Genomic DNA, 27,967 nt, shown 5'->3' with positions numbered 1-27,967 from the left:
CTATATGAGGGCGGGGCGGGGCGGGGCGGAGGAGGGAAACATGGCGGCCACATGCAAGGTAAGAGGCTGATTGGTCAGAGCTCTGTCACTGGTGAGAACAGGCATTCTGGGACTTGTAGTGACAAGAAGAACAGAAAATATTGTACACTAATAGGAGCAGTAGTACTACATACACCCCGTATAACCTGGTGTAATAACTGCCCCCCTTATAAATCAGTGTAATCATCGCCCCCCCTCCCGTGTAATCTCCCCCCACCCGTATAACCCGGTGTAATCTCCCCCCACCCGTATAACCCTGTGTAATCTCCCCACACCCGTATAACCCGGTGTAATCATCACCCCCCCCCCCCCCCCCCCCCGTGTAATCTCCCCACACCCGTATAACCCGGTGTAATAACTGCCCCCCTTATAAATCAGTGTAATCATCGCCCCCCCTCCCGTGTAATCTCCCCCCACCCGTATAATCCGGTGTAATCATCGCCCCCCGTGTAATCTCCCCCCACCCGTATAACCCAGTGTAATCTCCCCCCACCTGTATAACCCAGTGTAATCATCGCCCCACCCGTACAACCCGCTGTAATCATCACCCCCCCCCCCCCGTGTAATCTCCCCCCACCCGTATAACCCGGTGTAATCTCCCCCCACCCGTATAACCCGGTGTAATCATCACCCCCCCCCCCCCCCCGTGTAATCTCCCCCCACCCGTATAACCCGGTGTAATCTCCCCCCACCCGTATAACCCGGTGTAATCATCACCCCCCCCCCGTGTAATCTCCCCCCACCCGTATAACCCGGTGTAATCATCACCCCCCCCGTGTAATCTCCCCCCACCCGTATAACCCGGTGTAATCTCCCCCCACCCGTATAACCCGGTGTAATCATCTCCCCCCACCCGTATAACCCGGTGTAATCATCACCCCCCCCGTGTAATCTCCCCCCACCCGTATAACCCGGTGTAATCTCCCCCCACCCGTATAACCCGGTGTAATCATCACCCCCCCCCCCCCGTGTAATCTCCCCCCACCCGTATAACCCGGTGTAATCTCCCCCCACCCGTATAACCCGGTGTAATCATCACCCCCCCCCCGTGTAATCTCCCCCCACCCGTATAACCCAGTGTAATCTCCCCCCACCTGTATAACCCAGTGTAATCATCGCCCCACCCGTATAACCCGGTGTAATCTCCCCCCACCCGTATAACCCGCTGTAATCATCACCCCCCCCCCGTGTAATCTCCCCCCACCCGTATAACCCGGTGTAATCATCACCCCCCCCCCCGTGTAATCTCCCCCCACCCGTATAACCCGGTGTAATCTCCCCCCACCCGTATAACCCGGTGTAATCATCACCCCCCCCGTGTAATCTCCCCCCACCCGTATAACCCGGTGTAATCTCCCCCCACCCGTATAACCCGGTGTAATCATCACCCCCCCCCCCCCGTGTAATCTCCCCCCACCCGTATAACCCGGTGTAATCTCCCCCCACCCGTATAACCCGGTGTAATCATCACCCCCCCCCCCCGTGTAATCTCCCCCCACCCGTATAACCCCGTGTAATCTCCCCTCACCTGTATAACCCGGTGTAATCTCCCCCCACCCGTATAACCCGGTGTAATCTCCCCCCACCCGTATAACCCGGTGTGATCATCACCCCCCCCCCCCCGTGTAATCTCCCCCCACCCGTATAACCCGTTGTAATCATCACCCCCCCTCCCCGTGTAATCTCCCACCACCCGTATAACCCCGTGTAATCTCCCCTCACCTGTATAACCCGGTGTAATCTCCCCCCACCTGTATAACCTGGTGTAATCATCACCCCCCCCCCCCCCCCGTGTAATCTCCCACCACCCATATAACCCTGTGTAATCTCCCCTCACCTGTATAACCCGGTGTAATCTCCCCCCACCCGTATAACCCGCTGTGATCATCACCCCCCCCCCCCCCCGTGTAATCTCCCCCCACCCGTATAACCCGGTTTAATCATCACCCCCCCCCCCCCCCTCGTGTAATCTCCCCCCCACCCGTATAACCCGGTGTAATCTCCCCCCACCCGTATAACCCGGTGTAATCATCACCCCCCCCCCCCCGTGTAATCTCCCCCCACCCGTATAACCCGGTGTTATCATCACCCCCCCCCCCCCCCCCCCGTGTAATCTCCCCCCACCCGTATAACCCGGTGTAATCTCCCCCCACCCGTATAACCCGGTGTTATCATCACCCCCCCCCCCCCCGTGTAATCTCCCCCCACCCGTATAACCCGGTGTAATCTCCCCCCACCCGTATAACCCGGTGTAATCATCACCCCCCCCCCGTGTAATCTCCCCCCACCCGTATAACCCCGTGTAATCTCCCCCCACCCGTATAACCCGGTGTAATCTCCCCCCACCCGTATAACCCGGTGTAATCATCACCCCCCCCCCCCGTGTAATCTCCCCCCACCCGTATAACCCCGTGTAATCTCCCCTCACCTGTATAACCCGGTGTAATCTCCCCCCACCCGTATAACCCGGTGTAATCTCCCCCCACCTGTATAACCTGGTGTAATCATCACCCCCCCCCCCCCCGTGTAATCTCCCCCCACCCGTATAACCCCGTGTAATCTCCCCCCACCTGTATAACCCGGTGTAATCATCATCCCCCCCCCCCCCCCCCCCGTATAACCCGGTGCAATCTCCCCCCACCTGTATAACCCGGTGTAATCTCCCCCCACCTGTATAACCCGGTGTAATCATCACCCCCCCCCACCCGTATAACCCTGTGTAATCTCCCCCCACCTGTATAACCCGGTGTAATCATCGCCCCCCTGTGTAATCCCCCATGTTATCACTGCTCCCCATAGACACCAGTTTTCTCGGCGCCCTCTATATACATGGCCACTATCAGGGTATGTTTCCACAGTCAGGAAACTGCGTGTTTGACGCTCTGTACGTCCGCAGCGTCCAGATGTTACAGCATAGTGGAGGGGATTTCATGATCCCATCTCCACTACGCGTTCAGAGACGGCAGACCCCCGTCTCCGGACATGCGGCTCGTCTTTATAGAACGCAGCATGTCTGTTTACAAAGCGGAGACGCTCCGTCCCTGCAGCGTAAATTTCCCATAGATAATCATTAGATGCGGTAATCCTGCATCTAATGATTAGTCACATGCATAATGACTGCAAAAACGCAGCTTACTACACATGTCTGCCGGCTCACCTGTCCCGCCACCGCAAGTCCCTCGTCCACTGCAGTTCTCACGATAACTTGGCTTACCGCGAGAACTGCCGTGCATGTGACCGGGGGTTAGCTCAATCACACTATGCTAGTTCTCACGATCATCTGACCGCGAGAACTTGAGTGTAAGTGATCGCCGGAGATCTTCGGTGGTCATCTACATGCTCTGCTATGTGTGGATGTCAGGCATCCAGATGTAGCAGAGCTGGACTCGTCGTGAGACAATTGTTATTAAGGACTACGTTGGAACAGGAAGTATTTGTGTTGGTTTATTGTTTTTTTATTTTTATTTTCAGGAGATCTAGGGTGTCGCATGGCTTACCAGTATAATAAAATGGGAAAAATGTGTTGTTTTATTTCATTAACCCCTTCATGACCCAGCCTATTTTGACCTTAAAGACCTTGCCGTTTTTTGCAATTCTGACCAGTGTCCCTTTATGAGGTAATAACTCAGGAACGCTTCAACGGATCCTAGCGGTTCTGAGATTGTTTTTTCGTGACATATTGGGCTTCATGTTAGTGGTAAATTTAGGTCAATAAATTCTGCGTTTATTTGTGATAAAAATGGAAATTTGGCGAAAATTTTGAAAATTTCGCAATTTTCACATTTTGAATTTTTATTTTGTTAAACCAGAGAGTTATGTGACACAAAATAGTTAATAAATAACATTTACCACACGTCTACTTTACATCAGCACAATTTTGGAAACAAATTTTTTTTTTGCTAGGAAGTTATAAGGGTTAAAATTTGACCAGCGATTTCTCATTTTTACAACGAAATTTACAAAACCATTTTTTTTTAGGGACCACCTCACATTTGAAGTCAGTTTGAGGGGTCTATATGGCTGAAAATACCCAAAAGTGACACCATTCTAAAAAATGCACCCCTCAAGGTACTCATAACAACATTCAAGAAGTTTATTAACCCTTCAGGTGCTTCACAGCAGCAGAAGCAACATGGAAGGAAAAAATGAACATTTAACTTTTTAGTCACAAAATTATCTTTTAGCAACAATTTTTTTATTTTCCCAATGGTAAAAGGAGAAACTGAACCACGAAAGTTGTTGTCCAATTTGTCCAGAGTACGCTGATACCTCATATGTGGGGGTAAACCACTGTTTGGGCGCACAGCAGGGCTTGGAAGGGAAGGAGCGCCATTTGACTTTTTGAATGAAAAATTGGCTCCACTCTTTAGCGGACACCATGTCACGTTTGGAGACCCCCCTTGTGCCTAAAAATTGGAGCTCCCCCACAAGTGACCCCATTTTGGAAACTAAACGCCCCAAGGAACTTATCTAGATGCATAGTGAGCACTTTGAACCCCCAGGTGCTTCACAAATTGATCCGTAAAAATGAAAAAGTACTTTTTTTTCACAAAAAAATTCTTTTAGCCTCAATTTGTTCATTTTCACATGGGCAACAGGATAAAATGGATCCTAAAATTTGTTGGGCAATTTCTCCTGAGTACACCAATACCTCACATGTGGGGGTAAACCACTTTTTGGGCACATGGTAAGGCTCGGAAGGGAAGGAGCGCCATTTGACTTTTTGAATGGAAAATTAGCTCCAATTGTTAGCGGACACCATGTCGCGTTTGGAGAGCCCCTGTGTGCCTAAACATTGGAGCTCCCCCACAAGTGACCCCATTTTGGAAACTAGACCCCCCAAGGAACTTATCTAGATGCATATTGAGCACTTTAAACCCCCAGGTGCTTCACAGAAGTTTATAACGCAGAGCCATGAAAATAAAAAATAATTTTTCTTTCCTCAAAAATGATTTTTTAGACTGGAATTTCCTATTTTGCCAAGGGTAATGGGAGAAATTGGACCCCAAATGTTGTTTTCCAGTTTGTCCTAAGTATGCTGATACCCCATATGTGGGGGTAAACCACTGTTTGGGCGCACGGCAGGGCTCGGAAGGGAAGGCACGCCATTTGGCTTTTTAAATGGAAAATTAGCTCCAATCATTAGCGGACACTATGTCACGTTTGGAGAGCCCCTGTGTGCCTAAACATTGGAGATCCCCCACAAATGACCCCATTTTGGAAACTAGACCCCCAAAGGAACTAATCTAGATGTGTGGTGAGGACTTTGAACCCCCAAGTGCTTCACAGAAGTTTATAACGCAGAGCCATGAAAATAAAAAAAAAATATTTTCTCAAAAATGTTCTTTTAGCCTGCAATTTTTTATTTTCCCAAGGGTATCAGGAGAAATTTGACCCCAAAAGTTGTTGTCCAGTTTCTCCTGAGTACGCTGATAACCCATGTGTGGAGGTAAACCACTGTTTGGGCACACGTCGGGGCTCAGAAGGGAAGTAGTGACTTTTGAAATGCAGACTTTGATGGAATGGTCTGCGGGTGTCACGTTGCGTTTGCAGAGCCCCTGATGTGGCTAAACAGTAGAAACCCCCCACAAGTGACCCCATTTTGGAAACTAGACCCCGAAAGGAACTTATCTAGATGTGTGGTGAGCACTTTGAACCCCCAAGTGCTTCATAGAAGTTTATAATGCAGAGCCGTGAAAATAATAAATACGTTTTCTTTCCTCAAAAATATTTATTTAGCCCAAAATTTTTTATTTTCCCAAGGGTTACAGGAGAAATTGGACCCCAAAAGTTGTTGTCCAGTTTCTCCTGAGTACGCTGATACCCCATGTGTGGAGGTAAACCACTGTTTGGGCACACGTCGGGGCTCAGAAGGGAAGTAGTGACTTTTGAAATGCAGACTTTGATGGAATGGTCTGCGGGCGTCACGTTGTGTTTGCAGAGCCCCTGGTGTGCCTAAACAGTAGAAACCCCCCCCCCCCAAGGAACTTATCTAGATATGTGGTGAGGACTTTGAACCCCCAAGTGCTTCACAGACGTTTACAACGCAGAGCCGTGAAAATAAAAAATCATTTTTCTTTCCTCAAAAATGATGTTTTAGCAAGCATTTTTTTATTTTCTCAAGGGTAACAGGAGAAATTGGACCCCAGTAATTGTTGCGCAGTTTATCCTGAGTATGCTGGTACCCCATATGTTGGGGTAAACCACTGTTTGGGCACACGTCGGGGCTCGGAATTGAGGGAGCACCATTTGACTTTTTGAATACGAGATTGGCTGGAATCAATGGTGGCGCCATGTTGCGTTTGGAGACCCCTGATGTGCCTAAACAGTGGTAACCCCTCAATTCTACCTACACCCCTAACCACAACCCTAATTCCAACCCTAACCCTAAAGCTATGTGCCCACGTTGCGGATTCGTGTGAGATTTTTCAGCATCATTTTTGAAAAATCCGCGGGTAAAAGGCACTTCGTTTTACCTGCGGATTTTCCGCGTATTTCCAGTGTTTTTTGTGCGGATTTCACCTGCGGATTCCTATTGAGGAACAGGTGTAAAACGCTGCGGAATCCGCACAAAGAATTGACATGCTGCGGAAAATACAACGCAGCGTTCTGCGCGGTATTTTCCGCACCATGGGCACAGCGGATTTGGTTTTCCATAGGTTTACATGGTACTGTAAACCTGATGGAACACTGCTGCGAATCCGCAGCGGCCAATCCGCACCGTGTGCACATAGCCTAATTCTAAAGGTATGTGCACACGCTGCGGATCCGCAGCAGTTTCCCATGAGTTTACAGTTCAATGTAAACCTATGGGAAACAAAAATCGCTGTACACATGCTGCAGAAAAACTGCACGGAAACGCAGCGGTTTACATTCCGCAGCATGTCACTTTTGTGCGGATTCCGCAGCGGTTTTACAACTGCTCAAATAGAAAATCGCAGTTGTAAAACCGCAGTGAAATGCGCAGAAAAAATGCGGTAAATCCGCCATAAATCCGCAGCGGTTTAGCACTGCGGATTTATCAAATCCGCAGCGGAAAAATCCGCAGAGGACCAGAATACGTGTGCACATACCCTAACCCTAACCCTACCCCTAACCCTAGCCCTAACCCTACCCCTATTCTAACATTAGTGGAAAAAAAAAATTCTTTATTTTTTTATTGTCCCTACCTATGGGGGTGACAAAGGGGGGGTGGGGGGTCATTTATTATTTTTTTTATTTTGATCACTGAGATATAATCTATCTCAGTGATCAAAATGCACTTTGGAACGAATCTGCCGGTCGGCAGATTCGGCGGGCTCACTGCGCATGCGCCCGCCATTTTGGAAGATGGCGGCGCCCAGGGAGAAGACGGACGGACTCCGGCAGGATCGGTAAGTATGATGGGGTGGGGGGGGAGCACAGGGGGGGGGGTGGATCGGAGCATGGGGGGGTGGATCGGAGCGCGGGAGGGGTGGAACGGAGCACGGGGGGGTGGAACGGAGCACGGGGGGGTGGAACGGAGCACGGGGGGGTGGATCGGAGCACAGGGAGGGTGATTGGAGCATGGGGGGAGCGGACAAGAGCACGGGGGGAGCGGAGCACAGGACGGAGGGGAGCCGGAGCAGTGTACCGGACAGATGGGAGGGCGATCGGTGGGGTGGGGTGGGGGCACATTAGTGTTTCCAGCCATGGCTGATGATATTGCAGCATCGGCCATGGCTGGATTGTAATATTTCACCAGTTTTAATAGGTGAAATATTACAAATCGCTCTGATTGGCAGTTTCACTTTCAACAGCCAATCAGAGCGATCGTAGCCACGGGGGGGGGGGGGGGGGAAGCCACCCCCCCTGGGTTAAACTACCACTCCCCCTGTCCCTGCAGATCGGGTGAAATGGGAGTTAACCCTTTCACCCGATCTGCAGGGACGCGATCTTTCCATGACGCCACATAGGCGTCATGGGTCGGATTGGCACCGACTTTCATGACGCCTACGTGGCGTCATGGGTCGGGAAGGGGTTAAAGGGAACCTGTCACCCCCAAAATCGAAGATGAGCTAAGCCCACAGCCATCAGGGGCTTATCTACAGCATTCTGTAATTCTCTAGATAAGCCCCCGATGTAACCTGAAAGATGAGAAAAAGAGGTTATTATAATCACCCAGGGGCAGTCCAGCTGCGGTCCGGTCCGATGGGCATCGCAGTCCGGCGCCTCCCATCTTCTTACGATGACGTCCTCTTCTTGTCTTCACGCTCCGGCGCAGGCGTACTTTGTCTGCCCTGTTGAGGGCAGGACAAAGTACTTCAGTGCGCAGGCGCCGGGCCTCTCTGACCTTTCCCGGTGGCTGCGCACTGCAGTACTTTGCTCTGCCCTCTACAGGGCATACTCACCATACAGCTAATCCCTGAAGCCCTCGATCACCTGTAAAAAAAAAAAAAAATTAAAAATAATAAATCAACAGTATACTCCCTGATTCGATGTAATCCATTCAATAACGAGTGTCCCACGACGATCTCCTGTGGAGAGCTGTCACATCGGCAGATTTGACCGCTCTCCAGGGGCTCTTCTGATACAATGATGGAAGGTATCCTTCCGCACTGTATCCCTCCGCCGCTGTGAGTGCAGAGTTGCATGGATTGGCTGAGCAATAAAGATGGCAAAACTGTGTGGTGTTTTATTTTATTAAAATACTTTATTCTACCTGTGTGAGTTTATTTAATCCATTAACAACTATAAGACTAGTAATGGATAGGTGTCTTATTGACGCCTCTCCATTAATAAGCCGGCTTGATGTCACCTTTCAATTCAAAGGTGACATTAACCCCCTATTACCCCATATGCCACCACTATAGGGCAGCGCCATTTCTGGGGAGGCTGCGTGCTGGTGTTTGTAGCCGGGGGGTAGGGGGATTTGATTATCCAAGGTCCCTTCCTAGGCTATGAATATCAGCCCGCAGCTGTCTGCATAGCCTTTTCTGGCTATTATAGGGTGACCCCTGTTATGTTTGCTAATGACAGGTGTTATGAAGGCAATCCAGAAACACAGTGTGCTTAGCGATCAGAGCGCACACAGTGATCTGACAAATACCCAAAAATACAAGAACGAGCTCTGAGACGTGGAAACTCTGTAGACTGCACACCTGATCCTATCCTAAACACAACTAAAAGCAGCTGTGGATTGCGCCTAACAACTACCTAGGCAACTCGGCACAGCCTAAGAAACTAGCTAGCCTGAAGATAGAAAAATAGGCCTGACTTGCCCCAGAGAAATTCCCCAAAGGAAAAGGCAGCCCCCCACATATAATGACTGTGAGTAAGATGAAAAGACAAAACGTAGGGATGAAATAGATTCAGCAAAGTGGGGCCCGATATTCTAGGACAGAGCGAGGACAGTAAAGCGAACTTTGCAGTCTACAAAAAACCCTAAAGCAAAACCACGCAAAGGGGGCAAAAAAAAACCACCGTGCCGAACTAACGGCACGGCGGTACACCCTTTGCGTCTCAGAGCTTCCAGCAAAACAAAAGACAAGCTGGACAGAAAAAAAGCAACAAAAAAGCAAAAAGCACTTAGCTATACAGAGCAGCAGGTCACAGGAACAATCAGGAGAAGCTCAGATCCAACACTGAAACATTGACAAGGAGCAAGGATAGCAGCATCAGGCGGAGTTAAGTAATGAAGCAGTTAACGAGCTCACCAGAACACCTGAGGGAGGAAGCTCAGAAGCTGCAGTACCACTTGTGACCACAGGAGTGAATTCAGCCACAGAATTCACAACAGTACCCCCCCCTTGAGGAGGGGTCACCGAACCCTCACCAGAGCCCCCAGGCCGACCAGGATGAGCCGCATGAAAGGCACGAACAAGATCGGAAGCATGAACATCAGAGGCAAAAACCCAGGAATTATCTTCCTGAGCATAACCCTTCCATTTAACCAGATACTGGAGTTTCCGTCTAGAAACACGAGAATCCAAAATCTTCTCCACAATATACTCCAATTCCCCCTCCACCAAAACCGGGGCAGGAGGCTCAACAGATGGAACCATAGGTGCCACGTATCTCCGCAACAACGACCTATGGAATACATTATGTATGGAAAAGGAGTCTGGGAGGGTCAAACGAAAAGACACAGGATTGAGAACCTCAGAAATCCTATACGGACCAATAAAACGAGGTTTAAATTTAGGAGAGGAAACCTTCATAGGAATATGACGAGAATATAACCAAACCAGATCCCCAACACGAAGTCGGGGACCCACACGGCGTCTGCGATTAGCGAAAAGTTGAGCTTTCTCCTGGGACAAGATCAAATTGTCCACTACCTGAGTCCAGATCTGCTGCAACCTATCCACCACAGAATCCACACCAGGACAGTCCGAAGACTCAACCTGTCCTGAAGAGAAACGAGGATGGAACCCAGAATTGCAAAAAAATGGAGAAACCAAGGTAGCCGAGCTGGCCCGATTATTAAGGGCGAACTCAGCCAACGGCAAAAAGGACACCCAATCATCCTGGTCTGCAGAAACAAAACATCTCAGATATGTTTCCAAGGTCTGATTGGTTCGTTCGGTCTGGCCATTAGTCTGAGGATGGAAAGCCGAGGAAAAGGATAGGTCAATGCCCATCCTACCACAAAAGGCTCGCCAAAACCTTGAAACAAACTGGGAACCTCTGTCAGAAACAATATTCTCAGGAATGCCATGCAACCGAACCACATGCTGAAAGAACAAAGGTACCAAATCAGAGGAGGAAGGCAATTTAGCCAAGGGCACCAGATGGACCATTTTAGAAAAGCGATCACAGACCACCCAAATGACTGACATCTTTTGAGAAACGGGAAGGTCAGAAATGAAATCCATCGAAATATGTGTCCAAGGCCTCTTTGGGACCGGCAAGGGCAAAAGCAACCCACTGGCACGAGAACAGCAGGGCTTAGCCCTAGCACAAATCCCACAGGACTGCACAAAAGTACGTACATCCCGTGACAGAGATGGCCACCAGAAGGATCTAGCCACTAACTCTCTGGTACCAAAGATTCCAGGATGACCAGCCAACACCGAACAATGAAGTTCAGAGATAAGTTTATTAGTCCACCTATCAGGGACGAACAGTTTCTCTGCTGGACAATGATCAGGTTTATTCGCCTGAAATTTTTGCAGCACTCGCCGCAAATCAGGGGAGATGGCAGACACAATGACTCCTTCCTTGAGGATACCCGCTGGCTCAGATAAACCCGGAGAGTCGGGCACAAAACTCCTAGACAGAGCATCCGCCTTCACATTTTTAGAGCCCGGAAGGTACGAAATCACAAAGTCGAAGCGGGCAAAAAATAACGACCAAGGGCCTGTCTAGGATTCAAGCGCTTGGCAGACTCGAGATAAGTCAAGTTCTTATGATCAGTCAATACCACCACGCGATGCTTAGCTCCTTCAAGCCAATGACGCCACTCCTCGAATGCCCACTTCATGGCCAGCAACTCTCGATTGCCCACATCATAATTACGCTCAGCGGGCGAAAACTTCCTGGAAAAGAAAGCACATGGTTTCATCACTGAGCAATCAGAACCTCTCTGTGACAAAACCGCCCCTGCTCCAATCTCAGAAGCATCAACCTCGACCTGGAACGGAAGAGAAACATCTGGCTGACACAACACAGGGGCAGAACAAAAACGACGCTTCAACTCCTGAAAAGCTTCCACAGCAGCAGAAGACCAATTAACCAAATCAGCACCCTTCTTGGTCAAATCGGTCAATGGTTTGGCAATGCTAGAAAAATTACAGATGAAGCGACGATAAAAATTAGCAAAGCCCAGGAACTTTTGCAGACTTTTCAGAGATGTCGGCTGAATCCAATCCTGGATGGCTTGGACCTTAACTGGATCCATCTCGATAGTAGAAGGGGTAAAGATGAACCCCAAAAATGAAACTTTCTGCACACCGAAGAGACACTTTGATCCCTTCACAAACAAAGAGTTAGCACGCAGGACCTGAAAAACCATTCTGACCTGCTTCACATGAGACTCCCAATCATCTGAGAAGATCAAAATGTCATCCAAGTAAACAATCAGGAATTTATCCGGATACTCACGGAAGATGTCATGCATAAAAGACTGAAACACAGATGGAGCATTGGCAAGTCCGAACGGCATCACTAGATACTCAAAATGACCCTCGGGGGTATTGAATGCAGTTTTCCATTCATCTCCTTGCCTGATTCTCACCAGATTATACGCACCACGAAGATCTATCTTAGTGAACCAACTAGCCCCCTTAATCCGAGCAAACAAGTCAGATAACAATGGCAAGGGATACTGAAATTTAACAGTGATCTTATTAAGAAGGCGGTAATCAATACACGGTCTCAGCGAACCATCCTTCTTGGCTACAAAGAAGAACCCTGCTCCCAGTGGTGATGACGATGGGCGAATATGTCCCTTCTCCAGGGATTCCTTCACATAACTGCGCATAGCGGCGTGTTCGGGCACGGATAAATTAAATAATCGACCTTTAGGGAATTTACTACCAGGAATCAAATTGATAGCACAATCACAATAATATGCGGAGGTAGAGCATCGGACTTGGGCTCTTCAAATACATCCTGATAATCAGACAAGAACTCTGGGACCTCAGAAGGGGTGGATGACGAAATCGACAAAAATGGAACATCACCATGTACCCCCTGACAACCCCAGCTGGATACCGACATGGAATTCCAATCCAATACTGGATTATGGGTTTGTAGCCATGGCAACCCCAACACGACCACATCATGCAGATTATGCAACACCAGAAAGCGAATAACTTCCTGATGTGCAGGAGCCATGCACATGGTCAGCTGGGCCCAGTATTGAGGTTTATTCTTGGCCAAAGGTGTAGCATCAATTCCTCTCAATGGAATAGGACACCGCAAAGGCTCCAAGAAAAACCCACAACGTTTAGCATAATCCAAATCCATCAGATTCAGGACAGCGCCCGAATCCACAAACGCCATGACAGAAAACGACGACAAAGAGCATATCAAGGTAATGGACAGAAGGAATTTGGACTGTACAGTACCAATGACGGCAGACCTAGCGGACCGCTTAGTGCGCTTAGGACAATCAGAAATAGCATGAGTGGAATCAGCACAGTAGAAACACAGACCATTCAGACGTCTGTATTCCTGCCGTTCAACTCTAGTCATAGTCCTATCGCACTGCATAGGCTCAGGTTTAACCTCAGGCAGTACCGCCAAATGGTGCACAGATTTACGCTCGCGCAAGCGTCTACCGATCTGAATGGCCAAAGACAAAGACTCATTCAAACCAGCAGGCATAGGAAATCCCACCATGACATCCTTAAGAGCCTCAGAGAGACCCTTTCTGAACAAAGCTGCCAGCGCAGATTCATTCCACTGAGTGAGTACTGACCATTTCCTAAATTTCTGACAATATACTTCTATATCATCCTGACCCTGGCACAAAGCCAGCAAATTTTTCTCAGCCTGATCCACTGAATTAGGCTCATCGTACAGCAATCCGAGCGCCAGGAAAAACGCATCGACACTACTCAATGCAGGGTCTCCTGGCGCAAGAGAAAATGCCCAGTCTTGAGGGTCGCCGCGCAAAAAAGAAATAATAATCAAAACCTGTTGAATAGGATTACCAGAAGAATGAGGTTTCAAGGCCAGAAATAGCTTACAATTATTTTTGAAACTTAGAAACTTAGTTCTATCTCCAAAAAACAAATCAGGAATAGGAATTCTTGGTTCTAACATAGATTTCTGATCAATAGTATCTTGAATTTTTTGTACATTTATAACGAGATTATCCATTGAAGAGCACAGACCCAGAATATCCATGTCCACACCTGTGTCCAGAATCACCCAAATGTCTAGGGGAAAAAAAAAAGTGAACACAGAGCAGAAAAAAAAATGATGTCAGAACTTTTTCTTTCCCTCTATTGAGAATCATTAGTGTGGCTCCTTGTACTGTTTCCCCAAAGGAAAAGGCAGCCCCCCACATATAATGACTGTGAGTAAGATGAAAAGACAAAACGTAGGGATGAAATAGATTCAGCAAAGTGGGGCCCGATATTCTAGGACAGAGCGAGGACAGTAAAGCGAACTTTGCAGTCTACAAAAAACCCTAAAGCAAAACCACGCAAAGGGGGCAAAAAAACCCACCGTGCCGAACTAACGGCACGGCGGTACACCCTTTGCGTCTCAGAGCTTCCAGCAAAACAAAAGACAAGCTGGACAGAAAAAAAGCAACAAAAAAGCAAAAAGCACTTAGCTATACAGAGCAGCAGGTCACAGGAACAATCAGGAGAAGCTCAGATCCAACACTGAAACATTGACAAGGAGCAAGGATAGCAGCATCAGGCGGAGTTAAGTAATGAAGCAGTTAACGAGCTCACCAGAACACCTGAGGGAGGAAGCTCAGAAGCTGCAGTACCACTTGTGACCACAGGAGTGAATTCAGCCACAGAATTCACAACAGACCCCCCCAAAAAACGACGTGGAGTCCCCCTATAATTAATAGCCAGAAAAGGCTATGCAAACAGCTGCGGGCTGATATTCATAGCCTGGAAAGATCCATGGGTATAAATCGCTTCCCAAGCTATAAACATCGGCCCCTAGACGCTGGCCTTCCCTCTGGCACAGAAAATTGCGTGGGAGCCCATGCCACTTTTTTTTCAATTTTTAATAAATTAAACCGATACTGCGTTTAAGGCCGGGGTCACACTTGTGAGAAACTCGCACGAGTATCGCCCCTCAATACCAGTCACTGCCGTCGGCACTCGGGACAGGTGTGTTCAGCTGCATAGAAATACATGCAGCCGCACACTCCGGCCCCAAGTACCGACGGCAGTGACTGGTATTGATGTGAGAGACTTGTGCAAGTTTCTCAAGTGTGAACCCTGCCTAACTCTTTATGTACCATTTTATTATATTTATTACTAAACATCGGGCTGGGCATTATATATCTATTTATGTCTGTGTGTGTAAACATTATTCTTCAATGGGAGTATGGAAATGAAGAGGTTGGACATGAAATAACATCACAATTCTTTTTTTTTTTTTCAATAATAGATCTTTATTTAGCTTTCAAAAACGCATACAAATTCGTATGAAAAAAAAAAACGCATCAAATTTTTACCTGTATTTTCTGCCAAGAGATGCAGAATCTGTGCAGAAAATTCCACAGGCAAATCTGTAACGTGTGCACATAGCCTTATTATTCTGCTTTTTGGGACACTGTGCTGCAGACGCACTTTGCTCCTCCATCTGTTCATTAATGAGTTCCACATGGAGTAAAGGTTCTGCCGGGGGAGGATCCTGCCGACTGATCAGATTGGTCAGAGAGGAGCGTCTCCCCGTTGTCTGCAGTGATGGCGGCTGTGGAGAAGGTGACTTGCTGGTGGGGCTGTATATTGTGCTGGGCGCAGGCGGTATATTGGGGCTGTATATTGTGGTGGGTACAGGCGGTATATTGGGGCTGTATATTGTGCTGGGTGCAGGCGGTATATCGTGCTGGGTACAGGCAGTAAATTGGGGCTGTAATTTGTGATGGGTACAGATGGTATATTGGGCCTGTAATTTGTGCTGGGGTAGAGTGGGGCTGTATATTGTCCTGGGGTACAGGTGGTATATTGGGGCTCTATTGCGCTACTGTACAGGCGGTATATTGGGGCTGTATATTGTGCTGTGTACAGGGGGTATATAGTGCTGAGGTAGAGATGATATATTGGGGCTGTATATTGTGCTGGGTGCAGGCGGTATATCGTGCTGGGTACAGGCAGTATATTGGGGCTGTAATTTGTGATGGGTACAGACGGTATATTGGGCCTGTAATTTGTGCTGGGATACAGGGGGTAGAGTGGGGCTGTAAATTGTACTGGGGTACAGGTGGCATATTGGGGCTCTATTGTGCTGCTGTACAGGTGCTATATTGGGACTGTATATTGTGCTGGGGTACAGGTGGTATATTGGGGCTGTATATTGTGCTGGGGTACTATAGGTGGTATATTGGGGCTGTATATTGTGTTTAGGTACACGTGGTATATTGCGGCTGTATATGGTGCTGAGGTAGAGGTGATAGTCTGACTGTATTGTGCTGGGGTACAGGTGGTATATTGGGGCTTTATATTGTGATGTGTACAGGCGATATGTTTTGCTGAGGTAGAGGCAATATATTGGGACTGTATATTGTGCTGGGGTGCAGGCGATATATTGGGACTGTGTATTGTACAGGTGATATATTGGCGCTACGGTATATATTATGCTGGGGTACAGACTGGATATTGGGGCTCTATTGTGCTGGGGTACAGGGGGTATATTGGGGCTGTATATTCTGGGGTACAGATGGTATATTGGGACTGTGTATTGTGCTGGGTACAGGCGATATATTGGGTTGTATATTGTGCTGGGGTATAGGCGGTATATTGGGGCTCTATATTATGCTGGGTACAGGCAGTATATTGGTGCTGTATAGAATGCTGGGGTACAGTTGCTATACTGGGGCTCTATATTGTGCTGGGGTGTATTGGAGCTGTATATTATGCTGGGGTACAGATGGTATATTGGGGCTGTATATTGTGCTGGGTACAGGCAGTATATTTGGGTTGTATATTGTGCTGGGGTATAGGCGGTATATTGGGGCTCTGTATTATGCTGGGTACAGGCAGTATATTGGTGCTGTATAGAATGCTGGGGTACAGTTGCTATATTGGGGCTCTATATTGTGCTGGGGTACAGGGGTTATATTGGGGCAGTACAGGCAGTATATTGGGGCTGTATATTGTGCTGTCTACAAGCGGTATATTGTGTTGGGGTACAGGCGATATATTGGGGCTGCATAGTGTGCTGTGGTACAAGCGATATATTGGGGGCTTCACTTCTGGTGCCGTGTGTCACTTTCTCTCCTCTTCCTGTAGCCCCTATTATTCAGCTATTTTCGCAGTTCCTGCTCGTGGAGGGTCAGGATTGGTGAGTACCCTGTCGCTCTGGTCTGGGATAGGGCTGGGGGGGGGGGTTAAGTTCTGAATTTTTTGATCTCTCTTTTTGCACCTGCACAGCCCTGGCTCTTAAGGGCATTGAGTATGACCTCCGTCCAGTGAATCTGATCCAGGATGGAGGGCAACAGGTGAGAGTGTGGGTTGTAAAGACTCTAGGGGTGTAGGGGGTCTGCAGTGCGCTCCAGTCATCTTTATTGTTTTGTGCCCACAGCGGACAGATGAATACAAGCATGTGAATCCCATGCAGCAGGTGCCGGCGCTGCGGATCGATGGTGTGACCCTGAGCCAGTCGGTGAGTTTCCCTAGCATGAGGACTAGGGGCAGCAGATGGCAGCACCAATGTACAACAAAGTGAGGAGCTGCATGACTGCCGCCCACCGTCACTATAATGGGACATACTGTTAGATGCACGGTTCCCGCTATCACTGTAAGGTGAGGAGCTGCACTTTTCTTGCTGTCAGTGTGTGGTGAGGAGCTGCACGGTTCCCACTGTCAGTGTGTGGTGAGGAGCTGCACCCTTCCTGCTGTCAGTGTGGGGTTAGGAGATGCACGGTTCCCGTTGTCAGTATGTGGTGAGGAGCTGCACGGTTCCCGTTGTCAGTATGGGGTGAGGAGCTGCACAGTACACGCTGTCACGGTGAGTGTAGGGTGAATTGCTGAAAGGTTCCCACTGTCAGTGTGGGGTGAGGAGCTGCTAGGTTCCCACTGTCAGCATGTGGTGAGGAGCTGTACGGTTCCCGTTGTCAGTATGTGGTGAGGAGCTGCATGGTACACACTGTCAATATGTGGTGAGGAGCTGCATGGTACACACTGTCAATATGGGGCGGGGAGCTGCACAGTACACGCTGTCACGGTGAGTGTAGGGTGAGGAGCTGCATGGTTCCCACTGTCAGTGTGAGGTGAGGAGCTGCACGGTTCCCGTTGTATGTGGCGAGGAGCTGCATGGTACACATTGTCAATATGGGGTGAGGAGCTGCACAGTACACGCTGTCACGGTGAGTGTAGGGTGAGGAGCTGCAAGGTTCCCACTGTCAGTGTGGGGTGAGGAGCTGCACGGCACGGTTCCCGTTGTATGTGGTGAGGAGCTGCATGGTACACCTTGTCAATATGGGGTGAGGAGCTGCACAGTACATGCTGTTACGGTGAGTGTAGGGTGAGGAGCTACAAGGTTCCTTTGTCGAGCTGTCATTATCTCTGTCCCCTTCAGCTCGCCATCATTGAATATTTGGAGGAGACGAGGCCGCTCCCCCCGTTACTCCCAGGAGACCCCCTGAAGAGAGGGCAGTGTCGCATGCTCAGTGACCACATTGCCTCTGGAATCCAGCCAGTGCAGGTGAGTGCCCCCTAGTTGCACAGTGATCGGGTGTGGAGCCCCCATGTCTCGTCTTATATGTGTTTCCCCCAGAATCTGGACGTGTTGCAGAGAGTTGGAGACAAGAAGCTGGAGTGGGCGCAGCACTACATCACCAGGGGATTCCAAGGTGAGACCCGGGCAGACGGTGCAGGGCCCCACAGCAGTGTAATGGGAGGGCAGGGAATGTTTGGAGTGTTATTCCACCTGCAGGTGACATTACTGGAGCCAGTGTCAGAGGCTAACAGTGAGCTGGACGCCCCCACTAACCCCGTGGTGTGAGTGCTCACTCAACCTTAGGTCGCCTGTAACCACCCGTCTCCCTTTTGCAGCTTTGGAGCTGTTGCTTCAGGATACAGCTGGACACTACTGCGTGGGTGATGAGGTAGGACGGCTCCGGGGCCAGGCAGATTGACACTCATCGGTGCCTTCAGCCAATCATCTTCCTGTGTCCACAGGTAACAATGGCCGATCTTTGTCTGGTTCCACAAGTGGCCAACGCCGACAGGTGAGAGCACATCCATATGTACCCTGGGCCCCGAGGCTGCTGGGGCTTCTTCTGAGCGTGGACGGCGTCCCTTGCCTACACCAGCAGGAAGAGAACCAATCCATACCGCATTGTTGTGCTGGGGAGCAGCTCTTGCTGTCTGTTATCAGCCTTAGGCCGGTGTCACACTGGTGTATGCAGTGTGAGAAACTCGCATCAATACCCGGCACTGCCGCCGGCACTCAGTACCGGAGTGTGTGGCTGCATGTATTTCTAGTTTCTCTCATTGCACACACAAGTGTGACACCAGCCTTACTTTCACACTCCTTCATCACCAGCGCAATTCCTGATGGTTTAACCCCTTAGATACCATCACATCCCAGTGATTGAGAGAAGGCTGCTCCCTCCCTGTACTCACACGCAGCAGCATGATCCCTGGGTGCCAGTGGCCGGCTGTGATGCGTAACCCATCATGGCACTGACCATTACAGCTTTCCCAGACAAATGTTCCGCCGCTTCCTGAAATTAGGGACGTGAACCTACTGTACCCCTCATCCACAGCACCACTTTCTCTACCTTCGCTGCATGGTGCTAGTCGTTCTCCTGTACAGTTCATTCGATTTTCTCTGTTGCACTCTCTCCCTCGTGCCTGTCTCCCTGGCACTTACTCTATCTTCCTATTGCCTCCCTTCTTCTCTCCCTGGTACCCACTCTTTCTTCCTTTGGTCTCCCTTGCGCCCACTCTCTCTTCCTCTAGTCTCCTTTCCTCCCTTCTTCTCTGTGGCACCCACTTTTTTTTCCCCTCTTGCCTTTGTTATTCTATCCTTGGCACCCACTCTCTTCCCCTTGCCTTTCTTCTTCTCTCCTTGGCACCCACTCTCTCTTCCTATGGTCTCTTTTCTCTCCCTGGCACCCACTCTCTCTTCTTCTTGTCCCCATGTCACTCACTCTCTCTTCCTATGGTCTCCCTGGCACCCACTCTCTCTTCCTATGGTCTCCCTGGCACCCACTCTCTCTTCCTATGGTCTCCCTGGCACCCACTCTCTCTTCCTATGGTCTCCCTGGCACCCACTCTCTCTTCCTATGGTCTCCCTGGCACCCACTCTCTCTTCCTATGGTCTCCCTGGCACCCACTCTCTCTTCCTATGGTCTCCCTGGCACCCACTCTCTCTTCCTATGGTCTCCCTGGCACCCACTCTCTCTTCCTATGGTCTCCCTGGCACCCACTCTCTCTTCCTATGGTCTCCCTGGCACCCACTCTCTCTTCCTATGGTCTCCCTGGCACCCACTCTCTCTTCCTATGGTCTCCCTGGCACCCACTCTCTCTTCCTATGGTCTCCCTGGCACCCACTCTCTCTTCCTATGGTCTCCCTGGCACCCACTCTCTCTTCCTATGGTCTCCCTGGCACCCACTCTCTCTTCCTATGGTCTCCCTGGCACCCACTCTCTCTTCCTATGGTCTCCCTGGCACCCACTCTCTCTTCCTATGGTCTCCCTGGCACCCACTCTCTCTTCCTATGGTCTCCCTGGCACCCACTTTCTCTTCCTATGGTCTCCCTGGCACCCACTCTCTCTTCCTATGGTCTCCCTGGCACCCACTCTCTTCCTCTTGCCTTTCTTCTTCTCTCCTTGGCACCCACGCTCTCTTCCTATGGTCTCCCTGGCACCCACTCTCTCTTCCTATGGTCTCCCTGGCACCCACTCTCTCTTCCTATGGTCTCCCTGGCACCCACTCTCTCTTCCTATGGTCTCCCTGGCACCCACTCTCTCTTCCTATGGTCTCCCTGGCACCCACTCTCTCTTCCTCTTGCCTCCCTTCTTCTCTCCCTGGCACCCTTTTCCCTAGTCTCCCTCCCTGCCCACACGGTACAGAGCATGCCCACTGCACTCTGGCTTAGAAGGCAGTGAGTCATCTCTAGGCACAAGTTTCCTATGGTCCAGATGGATGATGTCAGAGTACCAGCGCAGGCACACTGGCCACCACTAGAATGATGTTTGGGAAATAAAAACAGTAAAGAATAATAAATATGTAGAAAGCTCAGCTTTTATCAGTAATGTCGGACTGGTCCTACATCCAGGAGTGGAGCTGAGTAGGCCCCCCTCTGCTGCCATCGGTCCATTCATCGTGTCCCCTTCTTTGTGCAGGTTTCATGTGGATATGACCCCGTACCCCACAATCTCCAGGATCAATCAGGCTCTGCTCCAGCTGGAAGCATTTCAGATCAGTCATCCATCCCGACAGCCAGATACACCGCCAGAGCTACGCGTGTAATGAGCTGTGGATCCGGTGCCCAGCAATGGCTACCGCTAACAGGGAGGACCTTTAGAGAGGCACCATCAGCCATTATAATAATCCGTGTTTAGTGAGCGTGTTGCCACAGATCACACAATAAACCGCCATCCTTCACCATGTGCTGTGCGCTGTACCGTCGCCACCACCTAGCGATGTCTCAGACACTCAGGTCCACCTGAACCTTGGGGTAGTCACTGTAGAAGGTGCCAGCCCCATCAGAGCCTCCAATAACGAGAACCTGGATCAGGCTCCGCCCCTTGCACTCCTCCTTGTCGGAATCTGTCAGGGAGGAGGAGGAGCTTAGGTTGAGCAGTGTGTGACCAGCGCGGGGCATTTGCTTAATTCCCCCAAACCTTATGGGGCTCCAGGACAAGGTGCCTGCAAGAGAGAAGAGTCAGAATTCACTCAGCTGCTGCTAACACTCCGCCATCTCTCCGGGAAAGGGGTCCACAGGCACAGGGAAGAAGCAATACTTACATTGGTATCAGGCTTAGATCGAGATGGAGCTTGGGTACAGCTTATCTGTATTATATACAGGAGCCTGGGCCCCCTAGGGCTCAGAGTGCTCTAAGGCAATCCAACGCCCCACCAAGGTGGCAAGGAAGGTCATACCCGACATGTAGGCATCAGACACCCATACTCATGATAACTCAGTTTATAGCTTCTCATGTACTTCAACCCCCATCATCCTGACTCTTACCCAGATTGAAGATAAAGGTGTCAGTCAAGGAGCCGCTGCCAGAACAACCTCCGTGGACCAGGACCTTATGCTCAGACACTTGCATGGCTGCGTGGAAGCTTCCAGAACACAGAGGAACAAAGTCATTATACAGAGCTGGATGTAATGGGGAAGGAGCACAGGTGAGGGGGCGCAGTCTCACCAGCGGGGGGACGGTCTCTCGGACAAGGATGGGTAGACCACCGCTGTATACTCCATGTAACCTGCAGAGGAGTGCATTGTGGGTACTCTGGGATGATTTCACACCTATGATGTCACACTGCAGACAGAGCCTTACCCAAGTCCAGGATGTGAACGTCATTGAGATAAACCGGAGACGGAGCCCGGCGACCCCCGAACAGGACAAGGCGATTACCTAGGAGCGTAGCACTGTGACTGCAAGAGGGGAGCAGAGAGAAAACATGAAGATTCCAATACAACAACCCCAAACACTAGGACCCCCAACACACCCTCATCTCCCCCAAACATCAAGAGTGCCGCTTCTCTGTCCATTCATCCACCCTAACATCAGGTGCCATGGTCGGGGTAAACATCCTCTATCCTTGATTTCCTGCAGAGCAGCACTCGCCTTACAGAGAGAGTCACCATCCTCACCCGTATCGGGGCAGCGGACGCTCGCCCTCCACGATGGGCTGATACCAGATCTTGTATTCAGGGTTGAAGATGTAAAGGACATTGGTGCATACTCCAGAATCAGCGCCCACCTGTGGACACAGGCCCCCAAACACATAGAGCTCCCGCTGGTACATGGAGGCCGTGTGGTGGCACAATGTGGGCACCTTCCCCACCGCCTGCTGAAGAGGACATCAGTCAGCGGCTGGCACCAGAGGCCCCTCCATGTAGGACATGGCTACCATCATGACTCACCGCCAACAGCGTCCACTTCCAGACCTGCGTGTCCAGCACGTACACATTGCGGAGCCAGCGCTTCTCCCACATGCCTCCATAAACATACACTTTCTTGCTCTCGGGGTCAAAGGTTGCAGTGTGTCCCCTGGAGCACTGAGGAGCTGAGCACAGACCGTCCATCTGGAACCAGAAGTCACTGTCTGCATGGGAGCAAGATAGGTCAGGAAACCAAAGGTTAACAGTACTGCACCCCATCATGATGCAATGGTTGCCCATGTTACCATGACAGCACCCTCCTGTCACCCCATCTCCCACATCATCACCGAGTGTCGTCAATGTCACCCCATCTATCACATCATCACCGGATGCCACTAGTGTGGCCCCATCTCTCACATCATCACCGGCTGTCGCCCACATAATCATCACCGGGTACCGTCAGTGTCGCCCCCATCATCATCAGCACAGGGTGCCGCCAGTGTCACCCCGTCTCCCACATCATTATCACCGGGTGTCGTCGGTGTTGCCCCATCTCCCACATGATCATCAGCACCGGGTGTCGTCAGTGTTTCCACATCATCACCCGGTGTAGCCAGTGTCGCCCCATCTCCCACATCATCATCACCCGGTGTAGTCGGTGTCGCCCCATCTCACATCATCATCATCACCGGGTGCTGCCAGTGTCAACCCGTCTCCCACATCATCATCACTGGGTGTCGTCCCATATCATCATCATCACCGGGTGCCGTCGGTGTTTCCCCATCTCCCACATCATCAGCACCGGGTGTCGTCAGTGTCGCCCACATCATCATCACCGGATGCCGTCAGTGTTGCCCTATCTACCACATCATCACTGGGTGCTGCTAGTGTTACCCCTCTCCCACATTATCGTTTGCAGCTGCTCTTCCACAGTTATCACAAGGTTCCATCAGTGTCTCCTCACTCCCAAGTCAGCATCAGTGGGTGCCGTCAATGTCGACACCACCCAATCGGTAATTCATCACATCACCAGGATCCTGCATGTTTTCTTATCGCCTATTTGCCGACCTGACTAATGGACTCCGCTGGGAATATGTTATGTACACGTTATCAGCACTGTCCGGGTGGGCACAGCCGGGTACCTAGCTCCAGCTTCCACAGCGAGTCCGGACTTGACTTTTCATTGGGTCCTTCTCCACCAATCAGAACAGCTGTTTCAGGATCGCAGAGGCAGACGCTGTGGCCCCATCGACCTGACGGGCACACTAGAAGAATTGTGGGATGAACACAGCGTTCAGAGAGTAACCGTCCACCAGACTGCTACCAGTGCCAGGCTGTGGTGATGGAGTGTGCCACCCATGGAGGACGATTAGAAGGCTCCTCATGAGTTTTACTCACCTGCCCCTGCAGTACCATCTTCAGATCCCTTGCTACCAAATCGGAGTCTTCTGGGGTTTCTGGGCACAATATTTGCCCTCTGGCAGCAGGGGTCCTGCGATCGTGCCACTTCATCCTTGGTGGGCAGACTCAGTGGTGGGGAATCTTTTAGTATGGCACAAGATGCCCGCTGCACCACTTCCGCACTGTAACCCTTCTCCTAGAGGACACAAGAAGTATGCATCATTATAGACCGTGGGCACACATCCTGCCACATCCACCAGGCCTCAAGCACTCTCACGTGGGCAATCGTGCTCTCTGATAACATCGGACTACTGGGTGGTCCAATACTGATCCTCCTGGCAGGGGTACTGCTACTGAAACCCAAACCTTTATATCCCTGCACAAAGGAGATGAAAAAGAAGGTGTCAAAGGGCACTGGAGCGAGAGAGGGCACGGGATGCGATTTTTACCTTCCCGGACACAGTGAGGCACAGTTTGGCTGGCATTCCTTGCATGGATAATCTGGTGCACTCCATGACGATGTCCAGACTCCATTCACCATCCCAGACCAGGGACCTGCGAAGTGCAGTGCAGCTCATTACCCTCTGTGCCCAGCACCACACACTACCCGCATACACTATACCTGCACTCAGCGGATAGGCGTCCTATACACTGCGGCTGCATCGACCCTGCCAACAGCTCTGCCACAACACAGGAATCTCCAGAATATGAATCCCAGTCACCCAGACCGAACACTAAGAGGTACTGCGGAAGCGGCAGCGGCAAGAGCAGCTGGAAACTCCTCCGACCTCCCTTACTGTAAGACAGGACGGTAGAAATGGTACTGTGCAGCGCATATATACACAGGACAGGAGGAGTGGTACTGTGCAGCGCATATATACACAGGACAGGAGGAGTGGTACTGTGCAGCGCATATATACACGGGACAGGAGGAGTGGTACTGTGCAGCGCATATATACACAGGACAGGAGGAGTGGTACTGTGCAGCGCATATATACACAGGACAGGAGGAGTGGTACTGTGCAGCGCATATATACACGGGACAGGAGGAGTGGTACTGTGCAGCGCATATATACACGGGACAGGAGGAGTGGCACTGTGCAGCGCATATATACACAGGACAGGAGGAGTGGTACTGTGCAGCGCATATATACACAGGACAGGAGGAGTGGTACTGTGCAGCGCATATATACACGGGACAGGAGGAGTGGCACTGTGCAGCGCATATATACACGGGACAGGAGGAGTGGTACTGTGCAGCGCATATATACACGGGACAGGAGGAGTGGTACTGTGCAGCGCATATATACACGGGACAGGAGGAGTGGTACTGTGCAGCGCATATATACACGGGACAGGAGGAGTGGTACTGTGCAGCGCATATATACACGGGACAGGAGGAGTGGTACTGTGCAGCGCATATATACACGGGACAGGAGGAGTGGTACTGTGCAGCGCATATATACACGGGACAGGAGGAGTGGTACTGTGCAGCGCATATATACACGGGACAGGAGGAGTGGTACTGTGCAGCGCATATATACACGGGACAGGAGGAGTGGTACTGTGCAGCGCATATATACACGGGACAGGAGGAGTGGTACTGTGCAGCGCATATATACACGGGACAGGAGGAGTGGTACTGTGCAGCGCATATATACACGGGACAGGAGGAGTGGTACTGTGCAGCGCATATATACACAGGACAGGAGGAGTGGTAGTACTGTGCATTGTATATATACAGGAGGAGTGGTACTGTGCAGTGTATATATACAGGACAGGAGGAGTGGTACTGTGCAGTGTGTATATACAGGACAGGAGGAGTGGTACTGTGCAGTGTGTATATACAGGACAGGAGGAGTGGTACTGTGCAGTGTATATACAGGACAGGAGGAGTGGTACTGTGCAGTGTGTATATACAGGACAGGAGGAGTGGTACTGTGCAGTGTATATATACAGGACAGGAGGAGTGGTACTGTGCAGTGTATATACAGGACAGGAGGAGTGGTACTGTGCAGTGTATATATACAGGACAGGAGGAGTGGTACTGTGCAGTGTGTATATACAGGACAGGAGGAGTGGTACTGTGCAGTGTGTATATACAGGACAGGAGGAGTGGTACTGTGCAGTGTGTATATACAGGACAGGAGGAGTGGTACTGTGCAGTGTGTATATACAGGACAGGAGGAGTGGTACTGTGCAGTGTATATACAGGACAGGAGGAGTGGTACTGTGCAGTGTGTATATACAGGACAGGAGGAGTGGTACTGTGCAGTGTATATATACAGGACAGGAGGAGTGGTACTGTGCAGTGTATATACAGGACAGGAGGAGTGGTACTGTGCAGTGTATATATACAGGACAGGAGGAGTGGTACTGTGCAGTGTGTATATACAGGACAGGAGGAGTGGTACTGTGCAGTGTGTATATACAGGACAGGAGGAGTGGTACTGTGCAGTGTGTATATACAGGACAGGAGGAGTGGTACTGTGCAGTGTGTATATACAGGACAGGAGGAGTGGTACTGTGCAGTGTATATACAGGACAGGAGGAGTGGTACTGTGCAGTGTGTATATACAGGACAGGAGGAGTGGTACTGGGCAGTGTATATATACAGGACAGGAGGAGTGGTACTGTGCAGTGTGTATATACAGGACAGGAGGAGTGGTACTGTACAGTGTATATATACAGGACAGGAGGAGTGGTACTGTGCAGTGTATATATACAGGAGGAGTGGTACTGTGCAGTGTGTATATACAGGACAGGAGGAGTGGTACTGTGCAGTGTGTATATACAGGACAGGAGGAGTGGTACTGTGCAGTGTGTATATACAGGACAGGAGGAGTGGTACTGTGCAGTGTATATATACAGGACAGGAGGAGTGGTACTGTGCAGTGTATATATACAGGACAGGAGGAGTGGTACTGTGCAGTGTGTGTGTATACATACACACTCATCCAGTCAGTATACAGGACACGGGGCCTATATAGGATTGTATCGGGGTATATACACAGATCGCAGTACCAATTGTGCGGCCAGGATTTATGGAATATCAGCTCCTCCATTTCTCACCTTATGAACTGCCGTGGAGCTTCCAACACTGACCAGAGAGCAAAGAACTCCACCCGACCCATGGCCGGCTGATCAACTGACCACTGACTAATATCCACCTGGCGGAAGGGCTAATATGCTGAGTGGAATCCAGGAGGGGCGTGACGTAAGCGAAAGATGTAAAAACCTTTAATCCTTACTCCATTCTCAGTGATGTCACCGCTGATCTTTAGTTAGGCAGCTCGGCGGATGGTCCAGTGCTTGAGGTCCAGGGTCCAATTCCTTCCATCTTCACGGAGACTGGATGTTCCCTGTGGTTGGTGTTTATTTATTAGCTCAGAATCTACAATTTCTATGTGTATTTCTTTGGAGGAAAAGGGAAACACAAAGGCAGCAACAAACTACAGATGTGGGGTGTGAACCCCGGACCCCAGCGCTGCAGAGCACCGGAGCATCCACCGTGCTGCCGACAGATGTTATCGCTGTGCTGGATATTAACCCCTTTACCCCCAAGGGTGGTTTGCACGTTAATGACCGGGCCAATTTTTACAATTCTGACCACTGTCCCTTTATGAGGTTATAACTCTGGAACGCTTCAATGGATCCTGGTGATTCTGACATTGTTTTCTCGTGACACATTGTACTTCATGACAATGGTAAAAATTATTTGATAGTACCTGCGTTTATTTGTGAAAAAAACGGAAATTTGGCGAAAATTATGAAAATTTCGCAATTTTCCAACTTTGAATTTTTATGCAATTAAATCACAGAGATATGTCACACAAAATACTTAATAAGTAACATTTCC

General features: G+C 50.1%; 2 protein-coding genes across 3 annotated transcripts; one reads left to right on the top strand and one right to left on the bottom strand.

Moving 5' to 3' along the window:
• Positions 1–23: 23 nt before the first annotated feature.
• Positions 24–21,262, top strand: GSTZ1 (glutathione S-transferase zeta 1). 2 transcript variants are annotated; one of them, XM_069735785.1, is made up of 9 exons: positions 24–58; positions 16,932–16,983; positions 17,073–17,140; positions 17,224–17,304; positions 18,220–18,345; positions 18,418–18,493; positions 18,696–18,748; positions 18,822–18,871; positions 20,996–21,262. In XM_069735785.1, the coding sequence occupies exons 1-9, from the start codon at positions 41–43 to the stop codon at positions 21,120–21,122; spliced, it is 651 nt and encodes a 216-aa protein (XP_069591886.1). In that variant the 5' UTR covers positions 24–40; the 3' UTR covers positions 21,123–21,262. The 2 variants fall into 2 exon arrangements, with proteins under 2 accessions (XP_069591886.1, XP_069591879.1); XM_069735778.1 differs by lacking the exon at positions 24–58 and adding an exon at positions 14,887–15,404.
• Positions 21,251–27,242, bottom strand: LOC138644923 (rab9 effector protein with kelch motifs-like). Its single transcript, XM_069733886.1, has 12 exons — positions 27,181–27,242; positions 24,731–24,904; positions 24,558–24,663; positions 24,386–24,514; positions 24,106–24,304; positions 23,850–23,972; positions 22,750–22,931; positions 22,477–22,673; positions 22,160–22,257; positions 22,025–22,085; positions 21,844–21,941; positions 21,251–21,521 (listed from the first exon to the last, which is right to left on the bottom strand). Exons 1-12 carry the CDS (start codon positions 27,240–27,242, stop codon positions 21,301–21,303), a joined length of 1,650 nt encoding a protein of 549 aa, XP_069589987.1. The 3' UTR covers positions 21,251–21,300.
• Positions 27,243–27,967: the final 725 nt, after the last annotated feature.

The sequence above is a fragment of the Ranitomeya imitator genome, chromosome 1, assembly GCF_032444005.1.
Source record: "Ranitomeya imitator isolate aRanImi1 chromosome 1, aRanImi1.pri, whole genome shotgun sequence".
Taxonomy (NCBI): domain Eukaryota; kingdom Metazoa; phylum Chordata; class Amphibia; order Anura; family Dendrobatidae; genus Ranitomeya; species Ranitomeya imitator.
Note: the sequence above shows the minus strand (reverse complement) of the source record. Positions and strands in the feature narration are given on the sequence as shown.

What these genes read in the sequence shown, in the direction of transcription:
- GSTZ1 (XM_069735785.1), top strand. An exon ending in CTCGTGGAGGGTCAGGATTG is followed by an intron (nt 16,984 to 17,072) that starts GTGAGTACCCTG and finishes GCACCTGCACAG; the next exon opens with CCCTGGCTCTTAAGGGCATT. An exon ending in CATCACCAGGGGATTCCAAG is followed by an intron (nt 18,494 to 18,695) that starts GTGAGACCCGGG and finishes TCCCTTTTGCAG; the next exon opens with CTTTGGAGCTGTTGCTTCAG.
- LOC138644923 (XM_069733886.1), bottom strand. Translation starts at nt 27,242, where the DNA reads ATGGGTCGGGTGGAGTTCTTTGCTCTCTGGTCAGTGTTGGAAGCTCCA. An exon ending in GCCTCACTGTGTCCGGGAAG is followed by an intron (nt 24,515 to 24,557) that starts GTAAAAATCGCA and finishes CCAGTGCCCTTT; the next exon opens with GACACCTTCTTTTTCATCTC. An exon ending in CGTCCGCTGCCCCGATACGG is followed by an intron (nt 22,258 to 22,476) that starts GTGAGGATGGTG and finishes CCCCTCTTGCAG; the next exon opens with TCACAGTGCTACGCTCCTAG.